Here is a 23,903-nt window from a genome sequence, read left to right as displayed (position 1 = left end):
TAGTTACCACTTGTGTCCTGGGGCTCCAGCTTTGCAGAAATTGACAAAGCAAGGATGCCAGCCTAATAGCCTGGGTACCATCACAGAACCTTTAGAACTCACTTTACTCAACTTTCAACTCTTGGTACTTGTCATTTTTACATCACCAGGGCCTACAGAAGAGGCTCATAGCAACTGCAAGGCCCTCTCCTTTTGAGTTAAATAAATATCCTAAAATTGTGCAAAGAATCAGGATTTATTTCACTGAGCCCCATGAGAGTCTATGTAGTTAAGGAGCCATAAATAAAAAGTTTTTCTTAACTATAAACTACATTTTGTGATGGTCCTAGAAACCAAAATAGTTAATTGTTACTCTTGCCTAAAAATTCACTGTGATATCAACAAAGAGAACTCCCTGCAAAACCAGAGGTATATACTTTTCTAGATTCTTAGATTCTAGATTCTTAGATAAATCTAAACATGAATCATATTTGTTTCTCTCAAAGATCACAGAGATCCACAAGACAGAAAATCCTCCTCCCATTTTTGTGGCAAAGTCCTTTGAAGGAAATGAATTCTGCCCCCTCCCCCCAAACAGTTCTGACTTATCTATTAGGTATAATAAGGACAGTGCTTCAAGCCCACAACCCTTTTAGATGTCAATAGAAATTTTTCTTTTCAAGTCAGACCATTAAAAAAAAAATCAAAGAAAATGTTGAAATACATAATGTTAAAATATTAATCTTCATTTCAATATAATCATAAATATATGTGTGTAGGTATAGGAAGAAGGGGACCCATTTTGCCTCAAAAAATCCTCTCTCTCTCTCTCTCTTTTTAAAAAAATTATTTCTTACGTATTCCAGATGGCAAGTTCCTTTTTCAGCTAGGGAAAGTTCCCACCTCTTCGCAAGAAATGCTTGCTTTTACCTAATTTCTCTGAGAAAAGGAATTTGTTTGAGAAGTTTTGGGGGACAAGTTTTAAATTAATATGTATTCAGCGAGGAAGTCTCTCCCCCAAAGTTAATTTTTTAAAGAGAAGGAGGAAAGTGGGAGGAGATAAGCCCTTCTTCATACTATACTCTGACAGCCCTGACAGCATCAAGGAAATGCAATATCCCATGCTCGCCTCTGTGGACGAAGAGCAGAAGAGACTCTCGCTCCTCTTGCTCGCTTTATTCCACGGCCGTGCAGCAGGGGGCGCGTGGCTTTCGGTACGCGAAGCTGCTCGCTCCCCAGAGCTCAAGGACCATATCCCTATTTGCCCCAAGGTCATAGCTCCTAACCTAGCTTGCCAGTCCCTGGCCGGGGACACCCGGCAGTAAACCCTCGGGGCTGGAGACCCCGGCGCCGGTGGGGTCAAGGGGGTGGGGCGGGAGGGCTCTGAGGCCGGGGATGCGATCACAATGCGGACGACGGATGAAAAGAACCAGGAGCCCGGGTCCCGAGCAGTCAGCGCGGCCGCCAGACTCCGCACCAGGAGGGGGATGGGGTGCTCCTAGACGCTTGCCAGCCCCAGTCCCATCCTGGAGCCCGGGAGCCGCCGCCGCCGCCTCCACGCGCGCCCAGAGCTTGGAGCCTCGTTGCCAGCCCAGGGACCCGGAGCCCGGGCCGCGGGCCGAGGGGAGCCGGGGGTCAGGAGAGGAGGTCCTGAGCCCAGCAGAGCGCCCGCCGAGAGGGCGTTCTCCCCGCCCCCGGTGCCTCGCCCGCCTGACCCGCCCCAAGCACTGGGAGATCACCTCCGCCCGTCACCTCCTCCTCCCCTCATCCAGGTCCACCCGGGGCTCCCTCCCCCGGGCCGCCCCCGAAACGCGAAGTTGGCGGGAGCCTATAAAAGCCGGTGACGGCGCGACCCGCGGACACACGGTGCAGGCGCCCGAGGAGCAGCCGCTTCTAGAACGGCGCCAAATCCTGCCCTGCCTCGACCAGCCGCACGACCATGGCCCATCACTGGGGATACGGCAAGCACAATGGTGAGTGCAGCAGGAGGGCGGCGCGGCGGCGGCGGCACCCGGGGCCCCAATGTCGGCCCCGGCCCGGGCCCCGGCCCCGGCCCCGCAGCGCCCGCACCTGCTGTTTACCGCGGCTAGTCGGAGCACCCGAGGCAAGGTGTGCCCCCGAGCCTGCCCCGCCCGCTGCTCCCTGTCGCTGGGATGCCCCCGTTGCCCCAGCCCCGGGGTCACTGTCGAGGAATCCCCGCGTCCAGCGGTGGCGCGTAGGGCGGGAGGGGGAGGAGCGCAGCCTCAGCCTTGGGACTGGAGGACAGTTGCCCTCGGGTCCCGAGCGGAGACTATCCTAACCGGACCTAGGAGGAAGCGAGGAAGGGTTGTAACTGGAAAATTTTAGTTGTTGAATGCAGAAAAATTAGGGGACCCTCCCTTCCCCCTACACACTTCATTCTCAGCACCACCTGTGGCTAAGGCGCTCAGCACAAACTGTCCCGGGGCATTTTCGTGGGCTGGTTTGAATCCATCGCGGTGATTTCTGAGTTTACCCATCATCTCTGATCTCTTAATGTTAGGCGGTCACCAGGAACCCGGGTTTATCATGGCTACTGATCTGGGTTCTCCAGAGCCAACCTACGCGAAAGAAAGATGCGTCTGGCGCCCCTTGCGCATCTGGGGGTGGTGTGGGGCTTCCCTGATCTTTACAAGAGAGGTGCCCGGGTCTGAGCAGTGACTGGCCTTCACATTCAGTAGGAGGACTCCAGGGAGAAATCCCGACCGCTCCAAGGTCTTAAATGAGCTTGAACATCCTACATGCTAACCACAAGCCCTGCGGTAGTGTCTGCCCAATTTCAGTTGCGAATTCAATAAAATGAGGGTAAAAATAGGTAATATTTATATGGCACTCTGTTTGTTCAATGACCTTTCATGTATTGATTCCAGTTCTCACAACTTCTCCGATGCCGGTTATGACCCCATAGTACAAATGATGAAACTGAGGCACACATTGTTTTCCCAGAGGTATTCAGCTAAGTGGGGCCACCAAAATTGGAACGGATCCCATTGGTTCCAGAATCATTACCCCTTTCTAGGGCTCTGGTTGTACCCTTCCCCACACTGGGGGATTCACACATCTCTTCTGACCACTAGGACCCGAGCACTGGTATAAGGACTTCCCCATTGCCAAGGGACAGCGCCAGTCCCCTGTTGACATTGACACCAAAGCAGCCATTCATGACCCTGCCCTGAAGGCTTTGTCTCCTTCCTATGAGCAAGCGGTTTCTCGCAGGATCATCAACAACGGTCACTCTTTCAACGTGGAATTCGATGACTCCCAGGACAAAGCAGGTCAGTGTTTAAAAAATAACGTGTGCCTTTTACCCAGTATTTTCCCAGCTTAATGAGAGGAATCAGGAGCAGTGGTTTAATCCTACAGTTTGTCTCAGTACTCAAAGATGCCACTTTGCTCATCTTTGTTAGGTCCCAGGCTCTGAGAAGTAGGCTAATTACTTTGAAGTGGCCCAGGGCTGTTGCTCCTCTATACAATTCCTGGTTTCTATGTAGGTCACTGAATAACTGTGATCTGCTTGTGAAAAGTCACAGAAGGCAAGGTCGCTGGGATGTGAAGATTAGCAAGGATGAGATTTGCAAAAACTGAAAATTTTAAGATTCTTTCTAAAATATTTGTTTTCCAGAATTGATCCTATCCAATAAAAAGTACCTCTTTAGTGCTCTCTTCAAGGCAGCAGACAGGGGAGTGATGAAAACCTCACTATTTAAAATAGTGAAAATTTTTTGAAACATTGTATTTATGGGTACAAATGTGATAAGAGGAGGCAGTGTTTTTTGGTATCCACCCAGAAATTCATTCCACAAATGAAGATGTTTTAGAGTGGGTGGGCATTGGCCCACCTAGCCCATTGCTGACAAAACCAATTACTGTAATTTATCTGTAGCGGAGCTGTTTACAGGAAGCCCATTGAATGCTTCTTTTTTTCTTATTTAGAAACAGGAGAACAATCCCATTCAGACATGGTAGCAGCTTTCTTTGCCCACTGGTTGTTTTAATTGCCAGTGCCCTATTTTCCTGAGTGCTTTCCTCTGAAGGTCATTGCAAACATATGACGAGCGGTGATGGTATGGGAGAGGGAAAGCATGGGGCCAAAAGAGAGCACAGAGAAACAGGGATGCATTCAATAATGCTGTCAAAATTTTGGAGTAACGACTGATAGTACTAATATATAAGTGTGATTATAATTGCCATAGCCTAGTTGACCATTCTTTTTTTGTAGCTCTCTTATATATTCAGTCCAGTTTGGAAAAAATCCCTTCTCCTCCTGCTTCAAACACTTTTTTGACACTTGGATTTCTGAAATAGTGATTCTGGAAGACAACTTGATGGAGGGTGATGTGGAGATCATCTGAGAAATGTTTTCAACCTACCTGTGCCCTGGGTGCACCTCCCCCCAGTACACACACAAGCACACACACACATTCTGGCATAGTATAATGAGTAATTAGACTTTGATTATTAGGTTTAATAGAGGATGTTTCCTGAAGACATTCCTTCAATCATTCTGCTACACTGCCTTCCCAAATAAGCCTCCCACTCCAAAGAAACAATGCTCAAATGATTAGGCTAAATATGAGGGAAACAAATTTCTTCCCTTCCTGTTAAAGATACTGTATACTTTGATTATATAGGACAAGACCGTAGGTCTTGGTGGTATTATACATACAGAAAGGATGCTATAAAAGTTCATGTTTAGTTATTCAAAGACCAAAAAAAGTGAGCTATTTTAGTCTGTACCTATCAACTTCTACAAAAAGAGATGCAATGAAGGTATGTTTCAGTGTTGCCAGTGAGATCATCGTTTTCAATGAGAGTCATGTCTACCAGTTATATACCTCATTTGGGGCGACATAGACATTGGATACTTTTTTTGGAGCAATGAGGAAACAAATGTCTAACAAATAGAACCAGATGAGATAATTCCCTCTATTCTTTACAAATCCGGTCATGAAGTAATTGTGCTAGTAGTATATTATTACTGGAAAATGGATTTCAGCATTTAGAGTAGCAACTATGAGCATGGAATGGGGTCAGAGATCCATGGGCTCAAGTTCCATCTCTGCCACTAACCAGCTCAGTGGCCCTGGGAACAACAGCAACTTAATCTCTCTAATTTTTAGTTTCCTTAACTATAAAATTGGAGTAAGAGTAGTTTCTACCACGGAGGAAGGATTAAATGGGACAACAGATATGAAGCACCTAGCCCAGCACTTGGCACGTAATAATTCCACAGTAAGTGACGATTGCTGTTTCCATGTCTTCATACCATTTGACTGTTTATTAGGCAATTGTTGTAGGGATTGCACCTGTGATAAGATTTCTTTTTTTTTTTTTTTTTAAGATTTTATTTATTTATTTGACAGAGAGAGATCACAAGTAGACGGAGAGGCAGGCAGAGAGAGAGAGAGAGAGGAGGAAGCAGGCTTCTTGCTGAGCAGAGAGCCCGATGCGGGACTCGATCCCAGGACCCTGAGATCATGACCTGAGCCGAAGGCAGCGGCTTAACCCACCGAGCCACCCAGGCGCCCTTGTGATAAGATTTCTGAAGAAAGTTTCTGATGAGCTGTAAGATTACCTGCCATCACTTGATGGGATTTAAACAATTTATTTTTTATATGTTCCTGGACATCCCATTTATCATATTAAAGTGGGTACTGATTTTATATGAGACGTTATATAGTTACATGTTTTAGCATGGATATGTCGAGTCCTGATAGATTTCTACACAAGCAGTAACTGATTAGAGCTAGCCACACTTTTCTAAGTACTTCTCCTGGTGAGTAACACATATATTATGAAAGCCATGTTTAGATTGTGAAGAAAGTGGTTCCAATGGGGTCTCAAATCTATGTCTTTAGAGATACACGTGTTCTTCACTCAGTTCTTATAAAAAAACCAACCACCACCACAAGAAAACCCTTCCTAACGCCAATTGAATGCAAGATCAGCTAGGTACCACAAAGGCAGGATTGAGGCCTGGTCTCTTTCTTGTATCCCTTGAACTCATGCTGGGCAAGCCTCAGGTGGAAAGGCAGAGAAATAACAGATGCTGACCATGACTTTGGCAAGCCCAAGAAGGACATACGTTGTTCCATTCCAAGGAACAATGGAAACATGAAAGAGACTTAGGAGTCATCCTGTGTAAGTCAGGAAAGACTTTCCAGGGTGAATAAAAATTGTGGTGAGGCTTGAAGGATTTTGGTGTCTTGGAGGAGACTCCAGGCCAGAGAAGTAGGAAACACCCCGGGATTTGAAAGAGTGCAGTATTTACTCTGACAGACGAGGAAGAGTTAATGTTAGAATGACCTGCTCTCCTTTACGTATGAAAGATCCCTTTGTAACTTTGCCCAAACCTCTTCAACATTGTCAGTTGTTCTGGTTAAACAAGGAAGCATTTTTTATTATTTTTTTTTCTAGGATGCAGACTATATTAAAATGTTGGCATTAAGGAAAAACACATCTATAGAATAAAACAAACAATCATACCATGCCGAGAAACACCCTTTTGACTTTTTTTTTTTTTAAAGAATCCTAGACTCTCAAGTTAGAACAAATGATGGAGATATTCCATTCAAATTCACTTAAACATGAGGAAACAGAATGCTAAGGAATTTAAATGCCCATCACTTAAAAATAGAAGTTGAGGGGCACCTGGGTGGCTCAGTGGGTTAAGCCTCTGCCTTCGGCTCAGGTCGTGGTCCCAGGGTCCTGGGATCGAGCCCCGCATCGGGCTCTCTGCTCAGCGGGGAGCCTGCTTCCCCCTCTCTCTGTGCCTGCCTCTCTGCCTGCCTGTGATCTCTCTCTGTCAAATAAATCTTTAAAAAAAAAAAAAATAGAAGTTGAATAAGAATCTTTGAATGATAACCAGAGTTAATATTTAGTGTGTACATACCATGGTTTTAAAAATTGATATGCTTTTCTATACACTTAAGTCTAAAAATAATTTCTTCATTTTGGTCACTCGATATTTTAAGTCGACAACTTAACATCTCTTTTTGTTAGGAGTTATTTTTATGGCATTAACATTTTTAGATATCTTTTATGTCTTGTTTTCTACATTGATAGTGCTTCAGTTCATTTTAATTGATTTATCTTTATTTTTAGTGTGGTTTCAGCCTTCTAGAATTTCTCATAGATTTAAGTTTTCAAATACATTCTAAATATTATCTTAGACTCGAACTTAAGTGCTAAGTTATCAGGAAATGAGCTGGTTGTGTTTATTAGTATATTTGAGCTTGAGATAATTCTTTTTAAGTGTGGAGTTAATAAAAAAAATTGCGGGGTTAATAGGCTTTAACTGGAAGCTCTCATCAATCTTCTAAATTCTTTTAAAAATTAACCACCTTTAATAAATGAAAAGTTGCTAATCCTGTTAGGCTTTCAAAAAATTATTAAAAAATAACTCTCTCTGCTTGAGTTCTTTTATTACTAGCTTTATCTGGGAGAAAAAATACTAGTCAAATTATTAACTTCTGCTAACTCATTAAGTTTTAGGGAAGAGTTTAAAACTCTCCTGCCTTATTACAATGTTAGATGCAAATATTGAAAAACCAATGCCTGAAATTATTGAGCCAATCTATATACAACTCTCATATCATTTCTGTTCTTTAGAAATGGAAATATTTTTATCTGTTTATATTATCTCAAGAAAAAAGGAAGGAAACAGTTTACTTATGCTCATTTGAAGCAGACCATTGTCTGTATGACATAATAGAGCTTCATACATGAGTCTTGCTTGATTTTCAAGGACTTGCTTTTGAAACTTTAAAATTATCCTTCCATGAATAATTTTAAGTTAAAAGGAAACATAATAGCAACAAGTGAAAGGGTTTGTTGTGCATACTGTTAATGTTATAAGCAGAAACCTAAGTATTCATAAAACTGACCAAAGCATTCTAAGTTCTGTATTTAATTATGTTCATGTCAAAAGCGTTTCTTTTTTTATACTCTTCTATGATTTCTATATACCTGTAACTAAAAATTTCTGTTCTGTTGATTTTTAATTGTTGTTTACCGCAGTGAAAGTGACAGCTAAACATCTCACTATTTAAAAGAAATGGATTGTCGACATCTTGTCCTCATTCATTTTCTTGATTTTAGTATGTCAACCCTAGGATTATTCGCTACTGCTAAAAAAACAAAACAGCAATGTGTGATTTAATAATTTTAAAAGTATTCATAAAAGAAGATTGTTTACCTGCTGGGAAATGCCGCAGTTTTAGTAGACTTAGTCCTTTACTTCATTAATAAGAAATCCCTCAAATTTGAATTTTAAACTAAAGATTATTGGAAATGGGCTTATCTGTATTTTGGATTTAAGAGAGATTATCGATATTCATTAAGATCTTTAGTTTGTTATTTGGATACATCTTACGTTAAGTAATAATAAAGTGGGAAGAAAAAATTTAAAAATGTTAATTTTTCAGTTTTTAATTCGCATAGATAGTCTTATTACTGGGGTGGTATCTTAATTTTCACAAAAAACAGAATTTACATAACTTCCCTAAGTAATATGTATAGGAAGACAGATTATAATATAATTAGTGCTTATTTTGTGTGTTATGTATACAGTATGTATAACTGATGGGAGATCATCGAAATTAAAATTAGCTGGAGCTCTTGGTGTTGAGATTTGGATTTAAATTAAGTTTTGGGAATCTTGAAAAAGATATCCTGGTAGAAAACTCCATTTATATCTCTCCCATCCCTGTGGAACACATTTCTATGATACAATTAATTATTGACTCTTCAGGGCCCCCACCAGCAGGGCTGGATTTTAAAGAGGAAAAACACAGTCTGCAGTTTATATTACCTTTTTAAATTACTTTTGCATCAGAAAAACAGACTTCATTTTAAACTGGAACAGTTCAGAAATGGCAAATAGCAATCCAAATAAGTAAATAAATAAGTAGATCTGGAAAAAGTGCAAACTCCGTATCTCTCAACCAAATATATTTTTTATTTCTCAAATAAAAAAAAATATATATATATGTTACCTTTATTGGGGTTTGTGGTGATTTATTATTATAATGATGTTTTGGGGGGGACTTCATTGACAAAACTCCATGCTAAGAATTTGCCGAGAAATAAGTAACTAGCTGAAGAAGACAAGAAATGCTTCTTTTTGTAGCAATTAAATTTTAAGAATTTAATAATCTCTCCTATGTACGATGGGCTTCTAATCTACATAGCAACATAGTTTTATTTTAACAGGAGCTAAAGCAGGTGTCTGGTAATAATAGATTAGCACTGAGTAAGTTTAATCATTGAACCCAGAGCATTTTTTTTTTTAGATTAACAAAGCTTATTTAAGAAAAGCTCATATACATTCTTGCCTAATTCTAAATATTCTCTGAAATAAATAAATTAGGCTGGAATCTTAAGGTCTTCAAGGGAGTGAATAAGAATAGGAAATAGCCAGTAAGCTTTATTATTTTTAAAATTTAAGATTCTGATATGATTCTTTATAAGGGAAAGGAGATTCATTTAGAATGATAAGTTACACTGGTTGCTTAATATGGTTTTATTTCATTTATTTTGCCACTTGGTAGAATTAATGATGTTAGGATATTTGCTTTTTAGGATCAGCCAATTAGTAGCTTTAAAGTGATTATAAAGGAATTGTTTCAGTACCAATTTATTTCATAAATATATATTTTGTTTTGAGGGTAGATCATTATGAAAAATGGGAATTTTCTCATTTTTGAAAAAGCCTAGAGGAGGGGGCAGATAAGGCTAAGTCTTTCCTTATAGGATTATTAGATTAAAAAAAAAATTTATAATAATTTGTTTTTAAGGTTCAAAAGATGTGATTTTATCAGAATATACCCAAATCGATGATATAACACCACTTCTGATTGTTTTTTTTTCTTTTTTTTTCTTTTATTTAATTCCTTCTTTTTTTCTCCTGGCCTATTGTAAGGCAGAGCTGGCAAGGAGAGATTGTATCAAGAGCTGTAGGAAAGGCCTAAATGTCTTCCAGCCAGCTCTATTTTTTCCTTTGGGTAAATGAATGGGTGTTGCTACCGTTTATGTGTATTTGGGTGAAGTTAAGCAAATTTGATTGTACAGACTTTGTTGCTTTGTTCTGCAAAGCCAAAGTAAGTTTGGGCTCATTGTTTTATAGATTTATAACCCAAAGCTATTAAAATACAATTATAAAAATAGATGGTAGAACTAAACTAATTTTAAAAGCTTTTAAATATATTGGTAACATTTCAATAATACATATAACTTAAATAAAAAGTTTATGGAGAGGATGGGGAAACTGATTTCATACTATATTAATTCTCTGTAACACACATATCATTAATTATCTGCAAATAGACTGTGGTCTAAGAAGATGACATCTAGTCACATTCTTCCATCTTGTGTTTTTCTCTAACAAAGTTATATTAATACCAGAGGAGTAGAATCATTAGGCAGTTATTAAAGTTAGAATTTTAAGGTTTTGGAGACAATAGAATACTGCATATGTTAGATGATCAGCAAACTCTCAGTGAAGTAATAAACAATTGAACGTATCCACTTTACAGATGAGGACATTAAGGTCAGAAACGTTCAATAAAAAATTTTAATGGGGGGCATGTTGGTGGCTCAGTCGGTTAGGCAGCTGACTTTTGGTTTCAGCTCAGGTCATGATCTCAGGGTCCTGGGATCAAGTCAGTGTCAGGCTCCAGGTGTGCCTGCTTGAGATTCTCTCTGCCTCTGCCCTTCCCCCCAACTCATGCACCCACTCTCTCTTTCTCTTTCTAAATAAATCTCAAAAAAAAATTTTTTTTTCAATGTACCAAGCTAGTTAGTACCAGTGACAATCCGAATTCTGGAGAATTTGGAAGGCCAGGGCAAGGAGAATTGGATATTCTACTAAGATCAGTAGAATGCTTATGGTTTCACAAATTCTGGAGGGTAAGGACTGGCCTCGGGGGTTAGTGAAGCAGGAGGTAGACGGCCACTGGGCCATGTAGAGCAGCGGTTCCCATGCTAGTCAGTGTGGGCCACAGACCCACACTGGCAAGCAGCTGCACGGGCACTTCCTCAGTGATTCACAGAGGACTTAATAATTCCACCTAAAATTTCCTCTTTCTCAACCAGCACCTCTGACTCCAAACCAAATCCAGAAGAGAAGTATCACTGTGCTCAGAAACCAGATGGGAAAAACACCCATCCTTCAAGCCAACACGAGTGAGGAGAAAAGCCAGCTGAAATGATTTTGTTCAGCACTATAGACTAAACTTGAGTCTGGACTTAATTTTCCCAGAGCGAAAATGTTGCTACAGGCATAAATTTAGAACTACGAAACAGGGTTAAATTAGACTGTAATATTTAATACTGTGTGTGTTTCATGTGCATATGTATGTGTATATGTGTATACACATGATTGTGTGTATGTATATACATTCATATACATATAAACACACACATATGCACATATATAGTATACATATACATATATTATATATATATATATATATATTTTAAATTTTAGTGCTGAAAGGAGGACCCCTCACTGGCACTTACAGATTGATTCAGTTTCACTTTCACTGGGGTTCATCTGATGGGCAAGGTTCTGAGCACACTGTGGATAAAAAGAAATATGCTGCAGAGGTAAGAGACGCTTTTTTGCTTTCCAGGGAAAGATGTAAATTGATATTCAGCATTAATTTCAAAACCTTAATTTTGTAAATTTGACTCAATCTAAATGAACTTTTTTTTTAAAAGGACCTTCATATTTGCTTCTTATAACTTTTATTTGTGATATTACAATGAATGCTGCAAAACATTCTCTACTACTTCCAAGAACATTATTTGCAAAAAATAAAATAAATTCAAATTGGAGGATCCCCTTTTAATATAAATCTAGAAATAAGCTTTGTGTCTTCCCACAAGAACATGTAACTCTTTGTCTTAGAGTTGATGAAGTCATTTGCTGTTATGTCAAATAGTGAATAATTAGAATTAAAATGAAAGAAAAGTTTATTTTTTAAGTTATCCACACGTTTACTTCCTTTAGTAACCTCTAGCTAAGAGGCAAAGATCACTGGATGAAACCTGTAGGATTTATTATGTGTCTCATTCATTGTGGTTTTGTCTCCCACTGCTTTAGCTTCACTTGGTTCACTGGAACACCAAATATGGGAATTTTGGAAAAGCTGTGCAGCAACCTGATGGACTGGCTGTTTTGGGTATTTTTTTGCAGGTTAGTTGATGGCCCAGTTCTTGTTTTCCCTGTTTTTTTAGAAAGATTAGGCAAACAGAACATTCAGAGTAAACAGGACATCCTACAAAGAGCCTCGGAAATGCCTTTGGCTCTGAAATATTTTCAGGCACCTGTTCCCCCTCCACGCCCCCCACCCCCCACCATAGTAGCTAGTAGCAGTAGAGAAACAATCTGAGAGGTATTCATGAGGTGCTATTTATATGTAAATGTGAAGGGTGCATACATGGGAAATGTGAAAGGAAAAAGAGGTATACTTCAGGTGACTACCGGTTTTTGTTTTAAGATTCGTCCCTAACTAGATAGTACTGTTTCATGACAGACTGCTAAAGTAAGATCAAGTTTTGGAGGGCTCAAGGGCAGCGACCCAGTATTGGAGAATTTCAGACACCAGTGGGACTTACAGGTTGAGCTGCCCTCCAGACAGTTATAAAACAAGTGGAGATAGGTCTAGGCTGGAGATTCATGGAGCCTGACATCATATGTCAGGTGGGAGCTACACATGAGTATGAAATCATCCAAGAAAAGCCTGAAGAGGGAGATGGTAAAGCTGCTGAGCATGCAGTCCCAAGAAACTGCAAAATGTAAGACATTTAAGGCAGTGGAAAGATGCTAATGAAATGGCTAAAAAGGAATACAAGAGTCAAGGGAGATTGACGAAGTTGGAGAGCAGAGGGAAAGCCAAAGGAGGAGAGAATTTCAGAAAGGAGAGAAGTCAATAGTATAAAATCCTGCAAAACGAAGGTAAGCACTGAACAGTGTTCTTTGTTTTGGCAGTTGGAGGTCAGTTAGAGGTCACTGGTGATTTTTAGGGGATAGATTCAGGAGAACTATGGAGTGGGGTGGGGGTCAGAACTCGGAGGGAAGTTGTTGGTGAAAGTGGGGAAGTTCATGGTGCCCGTGTAGTCAGAGTAAGGTGGTTTGGTGGCATGTAGCAAGTGGGAGACTTTGGTGCACTACTTGGAAAAATTTTATGGTAGAGCTGCTCAAATCAACACTGATGTAGTACAAGGATTCCAGTACCTTGTATGTTGTGTCTTTCGATAGATTGGCGATGCCAGACCAGGCCTACAAAAAGTCCTCGATGCCCTGGATTCCATAAAGACAAAGGTACAGTTGAATTTTTTGCCACCTCAATAGAGTACTTTTTTTTTTAAATTTTTTATTATTATTGTTTTAATATCCCATTGGTTTTAGGAAACTTTTTGGATCAAAATAAATAGTCTTGCTTTGACATGTGGTGTTTCAATAAGGAGTTAATAGAGGTAAAATGTTGCTTATCTATTCACTTAACTTTTATCTGAAAGTTGAGCCTAATGCTAGTATCATTTTAATACTTGCATTTATTTAGTCTTGCTTCCCTATCATTTGAACACTCATATTACAAGAGTCAGAGAATTCTCATGACTACAAGGAAACTGAAAGATCATCGGGTCAAATTATTCCTTCATTCATGCAGCAGATATTCGTGGAGTATTCGCTCTGTGCTGGTTACCTGGTTAACGTAGGAGAGACATTGGTGACCATGAAGAACAACCATCTCATGTTTGAATTCTCTCTATGGCAGAGCCACGTTTAGGTCATTGAACATCTGCTACGTATGATCACCAAGGACAGCTCTGGCTTTATAAAGCTTATCCTCAAACTGAAGCCACATTTATCTTTTGAAAGCCTCCCTTATTACTCCTAGCTGACCCCTTTGGATTGATTATGTGGAATAAATCTGATTTAAAACGCTTATTTAAAAAGATATATGTACCTTCATGTTCATTGCAGCATTATTTACAATAGCCAAGATCCAGAAATAGTCTAACTGTCCAAACTGGATGACTGGATAAAGAAATGTGCTATATATAATATAACTATTTATGTAACATATTATATATATAAAATATAATAATATACAATAATATTATAATATAATAATATAATTATATATTATATACAATATGTTATAATATTATGATATAATAATATATATATAATTATATATAATATATTATATTACACAATAGAATATTGTCCAGTCATAAAAAAGAAGGAAATCTTGCCATTGATTACTATGTTGGTGGACCTTAAGGCCATTATGCTAAGTGACATAAGTCAGACAGAAAAAGACAAAAACCATATGATCTCACTTATATGTGGAATCTAAAAACAGACAATGAAAACAAAAACACAAAAAAGTGAGCTCTAGATGCAGAAAACAGATTGGTGGTTATCAGAGGTGGGGGGAGGTGAGTGAAGGGGGTCAAAGGGTAAAGTTCCAGTTATGAAATAAGTAACTCAGGCACCTAGGTGGCTCAGTCAGTTAAGCTTCTATCTTCAGCTCAGGTCATGATCCTGGAGTCTTGGGATCAAGTCCCACGGCGGCTCCCCACTCTGTGGGGAGTTTGCTTCACTCTTTGACCCTAACCCTCTCGTGCTTTCTCCCTTTCACTCTCTTTAAATAAATAAATAAAATCTTTAAAAATAATAATAAATAAATAAGTCATGGGGATATAATGTAGAGCATGGTGACTATTAATAATATTGCATTGCATATTAGAAAGTTGCTAAGAGTAGACTTTTTTTTTAAGAGCAGATTTTCGAAGTCCTCATCATAAGAGAAAAAAATTATTAGTAACTGGGCTGTAACTTAGTAACAGACTGTTACATGTTAACAAGTAGACTTATTGTGGTGATCATTTTACAATATACGTAAATATCAAATCATTATGTTGGGCACCTTGAAGGTAATATAATATTATGTGTTAATTATACCTCAGTAAAACAAAACGAAACAAAGTAAAAAGCATGGTCCTTCTTTCTTTTGACCCCATTCTCTAATAGCATTTTACTTACCCTCAGGCTAGTTATCTTTAGTGCCCTTTAACTATTCCCATACAGCAATTTTCTCTGTTTGTAACAACCTTGTCACTCTACTTGTAGCTCTCTGCCTTGTACATCTAATGCTTTGAAAGTGTAGTGTCCAGAAAGGAAAGGGGTTCTTTAGTCCTGATCTGGTGATCAGATAGAATAGCAAGACAGTTACCTCCTTATCAAAGATACTATATTTTTGTTACTGAGGCCTAAAATTGCATTATTTCAGTGGCAGCAGTTTTGTTTTAAATGCTGGATGTGATCAGTTAATAACAATGGAAATTATAAGGGATGATTTGAGAGGATAAGATGAGAATTGGACATGAGAAAAATAGAGAGTCAGGCTCTCTTGCCCATATCTGCTCAACTATATTTCCAAGTCAAATATCTCTCTTAATTTCTTTTTTACTTTGTTTTCTGGTCAACATGGGACCTCTTAAAAAAAAAGAAAAAAGTTTTGGCAACCAGAGGGGAATATCTGTTTCCTAATCTTCTGCCTTCCTCCTGCTCTGATCATGTGGCATTTGTAACCTGTGTGTTTGCCTTGTTCCAGGGTAAGAGTGCTGACTTCACTAACTTTGACCCTCGTGGCCTCCTTCCTGGAAGTTTGGACTACTGGACCTACCCAGGCTCACTGACCACTCCTCCCCTTCTGGAATGTGTGACCTGGATTGTGCTCAAGGAGCCCATCAGCATTAGCAGTGAACAGGTCGGTTTTCTCAAGTGAGGTAGAGCCCTTCGTCCAGGCAGAGGAGCTTGGCTTTTGGATTCGGACAGACCTGGGGTTGAATCCTCCTGCTCCTGCTTCTAGATGTGGAACTAGTGTCCATAACAGTGCTTAGCAGATAAACAGCATTCAAGAAGTATTTGCTGGGATTAGCCATAACTTTAGGCAGCTTGTTTGCTCTGTACAACTGGATAATCATGAGGACTAAGTGAGAAAGGTGTCTGTCACCTAATAAATGCTTTTATATAAATGCTACAAGGAAATCAAGGCCCAGGACAATGAGATTTCATATTCAAGGTTCCATAGATATCAGTGGTAACTCACAGGTAACAGCTCACTCACATGAGAGCTTACCCAGTTTCCTTTCCTTTTTTTTTTTCCAATTTTTTTTAATTTTATTTTTTAATTTAGTTTTTATAAACATTTAATGTATTTTTATCCCCAGGGATACAGGTCTGTGAATCACCAGGTTTACATACTTCACAGCACTCACCATAGCACATACCCTCCCCAATGTCCATAACCCCACCCCCCTCTCCCAACCCTCCTCCCCACAGCAACCCTGTTTGTTTTGTGAGATTAAGAGTCACTTGTGGTTTGTCTCCCTCCCAATCCATCTTGTTTCATTTATTCTTCTCCTACCCCCTTAACCGCACCCCCCGCCATGTTGCATCTCCACTTCCTCATTATTTCTATCAGAATACATTTCTGAATTCTGACAAAAGGAAAAGCCATCCCTTGGAGAAAACTATCTATCAAAACTCACTCCAGGTTGCTCTAAAGCCCAGACCACAGATTCTTACCTTTCCCATACAATATAGTTTATGAGGTTCAAGTTATTAATGCAGCTTCTGGGTCACTAATAGTACCCATAGACTGTCTCTATTCCCCCCACAGTTGAAATGTAGAAAACGGACAGTCTTCTGTAGGGTCCACAAGAACTTGGATCCTGGATAATTTAACTAATGTTACAGTAACTGACTGACATTGAATTTGACTTCAAGGGGTGAGACTGAGGGAATATTACGGGACCAAAGAGATCAGGTGAAAGGCTGTTGATTTGTGGGTTGCTTCATTACTGCCCAAATCACCCTTCTTCATTTAGATCAAGACTTGTGAAGGCAGAGGGACGTACCACTTTGTAAAAACAACCTCAAAGAAGTAGGAGACTGGTTAAGGGCTGTGTCCCGTCACTGGGCCAGGGAACTAAAGCGAGGTTAAAGGGGAATAAAAATCAGCGAATGTCAAGGATTCAAAATCCCAGTTTGGGCAAATTCATTTATGTGTTTCTGTACATTAAAGCAGAGATGCGCACCAGTCACTTATCTCCTGGGGCTTTTGGATCCTGGACCACTTTATCCAATAGTACAGATGCTGTAGTTTATCTTCCTGGGGCAGAAAACAAAACTCTATAATTTGGATCTAGAATTTTTATTATTATTTTACATCTCAGAAGTGTTTTATAGACTTTTGATGGTTGATTTTAAAATTAAGAGGGGAAAAAGATAAGCCCACTGAAAATTTCCTTCTAAACGACACCAACAATCTTGTGTGTATTTTCCAGAAACTGACTTGTCATCTAAAAGCATACATATATAATGTTTATGTGATTGTATATTTATTGGGAACCAAAGTGAACTTTGAATTTTGATACATACATAGTATGGTGACTATTGGTGAGTATGGGAGAATAAGCACATAAATGAATACTATTGGGAAACTTGTATTTTAAAATTTTTTATCTTGTATTTTGCCTTTTAGATGACGAAATTCCGTAAGCTTAATTTCAATAAGGAGGGCGAGCCTGAAGAACTGATGGTGGACAATTGGCGCCCAGCTCAGCCACTGCACAACAGACAGATTAATGCGTCCTTCAAATAAGATGGCCCCAGAGCCCACATCCAGATAGTGGATATTCGGGATATTAGCTAAGCACAAATCTACCTTGGTGAATCGGACCTTGGCTGCTTTGTGTCTCGTTTTCTAGATCCTTATCTCTCACCTGTTGTCCTCATTAGTAAAATGTGAAGAACTTGACCAGTTGTCATGCTTGACCAAATTGCTGTGACTGGTGCTTTGGTTCTGGTAATAGCCTTTCTGTAGGAGAGAATATAATATAAGGAATAAGAGAACAAAGCATCTTGACTTTGTTCGTAGCACATGGGGTGATGAGCACGGACAACTGTTCACAAAAATGCTAACATTAAAACATAGGAAAGTAGAATGAGTGCAAATCCATTCCATGAGATAAATTGAGCTGTGTAATGTAAATCAGGTGAAAGAGTCATGATTCTATGTAATGTAAATCAGATGAAATAAATGTTTATGATTCCGAGATACTATATTCAAGAAAAAAATTTTAAATTCTTATATATTTGTAGCAATGTTATCTGGAAAATGAATTATGTTGTAATTTAGTGACTTTTGAATTACAGAGATGTAAATGAAGTATTATCTGTAAAATTATTATAATTATAGTTGTAATACAGAGTATATTTCCATTCAAATAATATATCATAACTTAATAAATATTGTATTTTAGATATATTCTCTAATAAAATTTGGACTTCTATTTTGGCTTATTTTATTCTATGCTGGGTATTGGGTAATAATGGAAGAGCAAAATGTGTTCTTTTATAAGTCCTATTAACACATTATTAACAATAAGCCATCATAATTGGGTACTCACAATTGTAGGAGTTTCCATCAAAGGAAAAACCCTGAAGGTCATGTATTAATTGCCAAGAGCTGTTTTAAGTGCTTTCTGAGCACTCATTCACGTGACCTTCATGAGAACCCTTACAAGAATGAATCCTGCAAGAGAGAGAGGAACGGGTTAAACTAGAGTAGCAAGCCAGAGAAAAGTGTATGTGCAGAATCAATATATACTCCTTGGAAATAAAACAAGTAAAAGTCCATTTTATTTAAAGAAGGGAATTTAAGTGGTACCCACAAGTAAAAGAGTAATTCGAATCTTAGAAAGATAAATTATACCCTTTACACATAGAAAGAAAAATGAATACGTGAAATAAAAATCTCCCACTATTATGGCTGTTCTGGATTTAGCTGTGTGCCTGGACCATGGAATGAATTTTTGGCTGATGAGTTATTCTGGAAAGCCAAGTTTAACACATAACTCAAGTTCGACCCTTCATGGAATAAAACCTCTTTGGTATTGGAGATTAAAAAAAAAGAAAGTCTCTAAACTCAATACACTTAGGTGTCTCAGTTAGTTAAGCGATGGACTCTTGATTTCAGCTCAGTCACGATCTTAGGGTCATGAGATCGAGTCCTGCATCAGGCTCTGTGTTGAGTGTGGAGCCTGCTTAAGATTTTCTCTCTCCCCCTACCCTACTCACTTTCTCTCTCTCTCAAAACAAAACAAAACAAAACAAAACAAAACAAAGTAACCTAAATTCATTTATACCCCTCACTTGCTTTACTAAAGAACTATGCTGAGTTTTGTGTAAGAGAAAGATCACAAGCTTTGGAGCTTGGTTTGTTTTGAATCCCAATCTTTTCAACCTCTCTGATCCTGTCCATAAAAAGAGGGTGGTGACATCCAGGATTGTGATAATTATATGATATCATGTTGGTGTATAGGAGGTGGTCAGAAGTACTTTTTAAACTTCATGTGTGTGTTGTGTGTGTGTGTGTGTGTGCGTGTGTGTTATTTTGTTAACAGTACCATCAATTTTCCTTAATTTCCCGGAATGAGGCTTCCCCTCTAATTCACTGGTTATTGCTTTGGGTAAGGAACCCATACAGCCAACCTTAACTAGAATTGTTTGTAAAGTAAAAGTAAACCTATTTCAGGTGAATTGCTGAGGACCTCTTCTAAACATAAAAGGAGTTTAATTTGTGCTTATCTTTACATATTGGTTTTCAGTTATATACTGAACCAGAAATTTATCAACAACTGAGTTCTATATATAGATGAATTATTATGTGCTTAGCATATAACAGATGATCTCCAAATACTGCAATGAAAACATTTCGCTTTTGGCTAAAATTAAATTTAACCAGGAGATAGTATTTATTTTATTTTTTTGAGCAATTTTCTTATCATATTTGTAAAGTGCCACAAACTATTTTAATTTAAATAAATGCTTTTCAAATGTTCCATCAAAATATTCCTTAAAGCAGAGAAGTAGTCTTAGTACTTAGCAGGCACAGTTCAAAACAAACCATTGCTTCTTTAACGACTCTTTTTTTTTTAAGATTTTATTTATTTATTTGAGAGAGAGAGAGAGAGAGAACATGAGTGGGGTAGAAGGGAGGAACAGAGGGAGAGGGAGAAGCAGACTCCCTGACTGAGCCATCCAGGCACCCCTAAGATTTCTTTACTTCCACACTAGCCCATACAGATGGCGCCTTGGTGATAGGGGAGCAGGTCAAGGTGGTTATGTTGTCCCCAGATGCTTGTTGGCCTCTGCTGTAGAGTGGTGGCCTGGGCTGGCCCCGTACCAATCTGCTTCTGCTGACCTGTTTCACTGGGTCTTTGGAGATGCCTCTAGCTGAACTGCTCCCCACCATTGCCCCACCATTGCAGAGCCTGGAACTCCCCTATTACCCAGGAGGACACAGGGACACCTACCTCTTCTGAGCCTAGGTTCTGGAGCTCTTGATTTCCCTCACCACCCAGATTTGACCCTGAAAGACTGTATGCGTTGGAGGGGGTGGAGAATTACAACATCAGCACCTGACATCTTTGCTTCCTCTCCCCTCACCACTTTCCGCTGGGTCAGAAAAGGCAGTGTCCCTTTTTCCTGTGTGACAGGAGGCTCCCTTATATTCCACTTCCTTCTGGAGGCCACGCACATCTGGACCCTGCTCTAGGGGTCACAACAGCACATGGCACAGAAGGAAAATTAGTTTCATGGTAGGGGAAGTTCCATCAGAAAATATTTTAAAATTCCTATGTACCTTACACCTGGAAATATGTCGTCCCTGAAGGCTTCAGAGAGTTTCTTTAGTCTGTTTCGTAAAATCTAGTAGAAAGGAAGAAATTTAATTTGTGTTTCTTCCCCTTTTCTCCTCATCCTCTCTCTGCCTCTGATCCCTGCCTTCATTATGAGGGAATATAGTGCTCAAATATGTTAACAGAGGTAGTATTATTACCTCTCATCTGGAATTTTTAACAGTTGGTGGAATGAACCGAAGAAAACCCTGAAGCTCTAAAACTGGAAAGTTCATGTTCCATAAAAAGAGAACTAGTCAATTTCTTTTATGTGTGTGAAACTCTAGGGTTAGGATGGTTCTTCTATGGGATCTGAGGGGAAGAGCACACCATATTGGCTGGAAACCACATCCAGACCCTCCGAAGGAATTATATCCTGCAGAGTGGCATGCTGGCCTCATTATCAAGGACTTGTTTTATAAGAAGAGATGTCTGGAAAAGGTCTAGGAACAAACTTTCAGCCCTCAGCTGACAGGGGCCTGCACTTGCCTTTGGAGAGAGTGGGGCCAGTGCACACTGGGGCCCTTGCACACTCACCGGTATGGTGGCTGGAACCGCCCGCCTCTGCCATCCAAACCCGTGGCCCCAGGTGTCTGAAGATTTCCTCCACACACCTTGTCTTTGGAAAGAGAAATGTTTCTGATGTTTTTAGAGAAGGTATTATTCCTGGTCCTCCTCTTAGAATGAGGTTTCTGGCTTGTTTGGCAGGGGTCTACATGCTCGCCCAGGCCAGGTCTCCCCAGTGTTGCCACTAGTCTTTTCTCTCCCTCCCTTTACCTGGGTTTCCGTTTTCTCAAAGGTTTCAAGTCTGCAGGCTTTGTCTGGCGTCTATTCTCAGAGTTCTGGCAATAAGAATGATGCTTTTCAGCATGAGACCTCTGCACGCAACACATATATGTAGTGCTCCAGAACAATTTTCTGTCACACACACACACACACACACACACACACACTGGCTGGCAATGTGTGTGTTTATGATGTATAAGATACTTTATTTATAGCTCTTTTAGTGAGCCACCTGGTCCTTTCAGGAGCCAATAATGCAATAGAATTTAGTGCTACAATTTTTCCACGTCACTCCCCTGGCCTATATTCTCAAAAATAAAGAGAAAATTCAAGTATTGCTCAGCAATGTGGACTGAAGTTATCACAGAGAGAAAAGAAGTGAAGTTTTTTATCATATAGTGCATAGCGAGAAAAAAGAGACTCATCAACTCCATCCTCTTTCCCCTCAAGGACTCTATCTCCCTGGACTGTGGTCTCCTGTCCCCGGAACCTCCCTGGGGCCTCATTTTCTCCTCGCTCTCAGAGTAATTTAGTTTCCATCTTCCCCTCCTCCTTCCCATACACATGCGTGCACACTCGTATGTGTTTGTATACACACATGCACAGGTGAACATGAGCACACACTTGTACACACACACACAACCATCCCTCGATACTATCCTACACTTCAACATGCTAAAGTTCAGCAAAGGAAGGCACCTTCCGTTTTAAAGTCTCCTTTTCATAAAGATGGTAGGAGAATTATAAATATTTATTTATGTATTTATGCATCTATTCATTTATTTTTATAAAGATTTATTTGAGAGAGAGCGAGTGTGCATGTGTGTGCAAGAAGGGGGAGGGGCAAAGGGAGAGAGAATCTTATGTAGACTCCCCACTGAAGGTAGACCCTGACTCGGGGCTCAAAATCACAACCCCGAGATCATGACCTGAGCTGAAACCAAGTTGGGCACTCAACTGATTGAGCCACCCAGGCACCCCTATAAATATTTTTCTTGTCAGTAGTATTTTTAATTCTTCTACCATACCTGTATTATCTTGCATGTCCTCAACAGAATAAAGTAAAAATTATTTCCATTTTACAAACGAAGTCTTGGGGCTAGGACACATATCTAAATCCACACAACAAATGCGGCAAAATGGGGCTGCAAATACCAGTTTTGTGTGCCCGCTTTCCACTACACAACGTGAAGGATGATCCTTGATGGTGCATGGCCTGCTCTCCAACTGTACAACTCCCCAGCCCTTGGCCTGCGCTTTCTCTAAACTGCTGGGTTTGGGGGCCCAAACCCCAAGGAATAGGGCCCACCAGGCTGGGCTGGTTAGACTTGGGGGGAATCTGAGAATGCAGACTGGGCCAGGCTTTGTCCAGCACAGCGTCTGGTTCACAGCAGAAGCTCAGCTACACTTTGAACAGGTATTACCGAATGAATGAATAAATGTATTTTGAAGTCCAACATCATGAAGAGTTCTAGAGATGGATGCTGGTGACATGTGCCCAAGAACGTGAATGTGCTTAATAGCACTGAATGGTAAATTTAAAAATGATTAAAATGGTAAATTTTATCACAGTTATTTTTTTAAAGTCAAATGTAGATTACTTTTATATTATACAATGTTCTGTTACTCATTTCTTCCCTGTCAGCTGGATAGAGGCATGGTTTGCACAAAATAGATTCTTGCAAATCCCACTTAAAAGGTGGACAGGGGCTTACACAAGCCAGTGGCACCAGCATGAGCCAGACAGAAGGGGATAGCAAACGCTGCGGCTGATCGTGAAGCAGTGTGGCAATGCCTGGCTTCTTGTCTCTTAGCTGCATGAACTGGGGCATTTAATCTCTTTATTTAATCTCTTTAAATCTCCATTTCCTCCTCTGTAAAATGAGGATTATAATGCCAGCCATCACAGAAGACTCTTGTGAGCTAACATGTCAAACAAATACTACCATGCTTAGAAAGCACCCCCAAATACCAGCTACGATTAGTAAGAAGACCCCAAAAGAGACTAAAAATGAAAAGTCTTCTGTATTCAGATCAGGCTACTGCTCTCAAACAGCTGCGACTGACTTCATCTATCACTTTTCCTCTCTTTCTGATCCCTGGGGTCTGGGGTACCATCTATATAGTACATTCTTGGATAATGCCTCCCCGCAAATCTATGCTGTGATCCTTCTGTGAAGTCTTTTTAAGCACAGAAACCAATAAAGACTAGACCGATAAGGAACAATCATTTTTCCCATTTCCTTCAAAGTCTAGAAAAATCCTTATGTAACTAGAAAATAAAATCTAATTGCTTTCTTACTGTAGTGACATCTGCAAACTATGGTGAAGGGTATGTTTTAAAAGGGGTTATT

General features: G+C 39.8%; 1 protein-coding gene across 2 annotated transcripts; it reads left to right on the top strand.

Annotated features, from left to right (window-relative positions):
• Positions 1–1,556: 1,556 nt before the first annotated feature.
• Positions 1,557–18,375, top strand: CA2 (carbonic anhydrase 2). 2 transcript variants are annotated; one of them, XM_047727785.1, is made up of 7 exons: positions 1,586–1,952; positions 3,075–3,272; positions 11,486–11,604; positions 12,104–12,196; positions 13,262–13,324; positions 15,630–15,785; positions 17,565–18,375. In XM_047727785.1, the coding sequence occupies exons 1-7, from the start codon at positions 1,919–1,921 to the stop codon at positions 17,682–17,684; spliced, it is 783 nt and encodes a 260-aa protein (XP_047583741.1). In that variant the 5' UTR covers positions 1,586–1,918; the 3' UTR covers positions 17,685–18,375. The 2 variants fall into 2 exon arrangements, with proteins under 2 accessions (XP_047583742.1, XP_047583741.1); XM_047727786.1 differs by lacking the exon at positions 11,486–11,604 and having other exon boundaries at positions 1,557–1,952.
• Positions 18,376–23,903: the final 5,528 nt, after the last annotated feature.

Source organism: Lutra lutra, chromosome 4, assembly GCF_902655055.1.
Source record: "Lutra lutra chromosome 4, mLutLut1.2, whole genome shotgun sequence".
In the NCBI taxonomy this organism is placed as follows: Eukaryota; Metazoa; Chordata; class Mammalia; order Carnivora; family Mustelidae; genus Lutra; species Lutra lutra.
Note: the sequence above shows the minus strand (reverse complement) of the source record. Positions and strands in the feature narration are given on the sequence as shown.

What these genes read in the sequence shown, in the direction of transcription:
- CA2 (XM_047727785.1), top strand. Translation starts at nt 1,919, where the DNA reads ATGGCCCATCACTGGGGATACGGCAAGCACAATG. An exon ending in GGGATACGGCAAGCACAATG is followed by an intron (nt 1,953 to 3,074) that starts GTGAGTGCAGCA and finishes TCTGACCACTAG; the next exon opens with GACCCGAGCACTGGTATAAG. An exon ending in TCAGCATTAGCAGTGAACAG is followed by an intron (nt 15,786 to 17,564) that starts GTCGGTTTTCTC and finishes TTTGCCTTTTAG; the next exon opens with ATGACGAAATTCCGTAAGCT.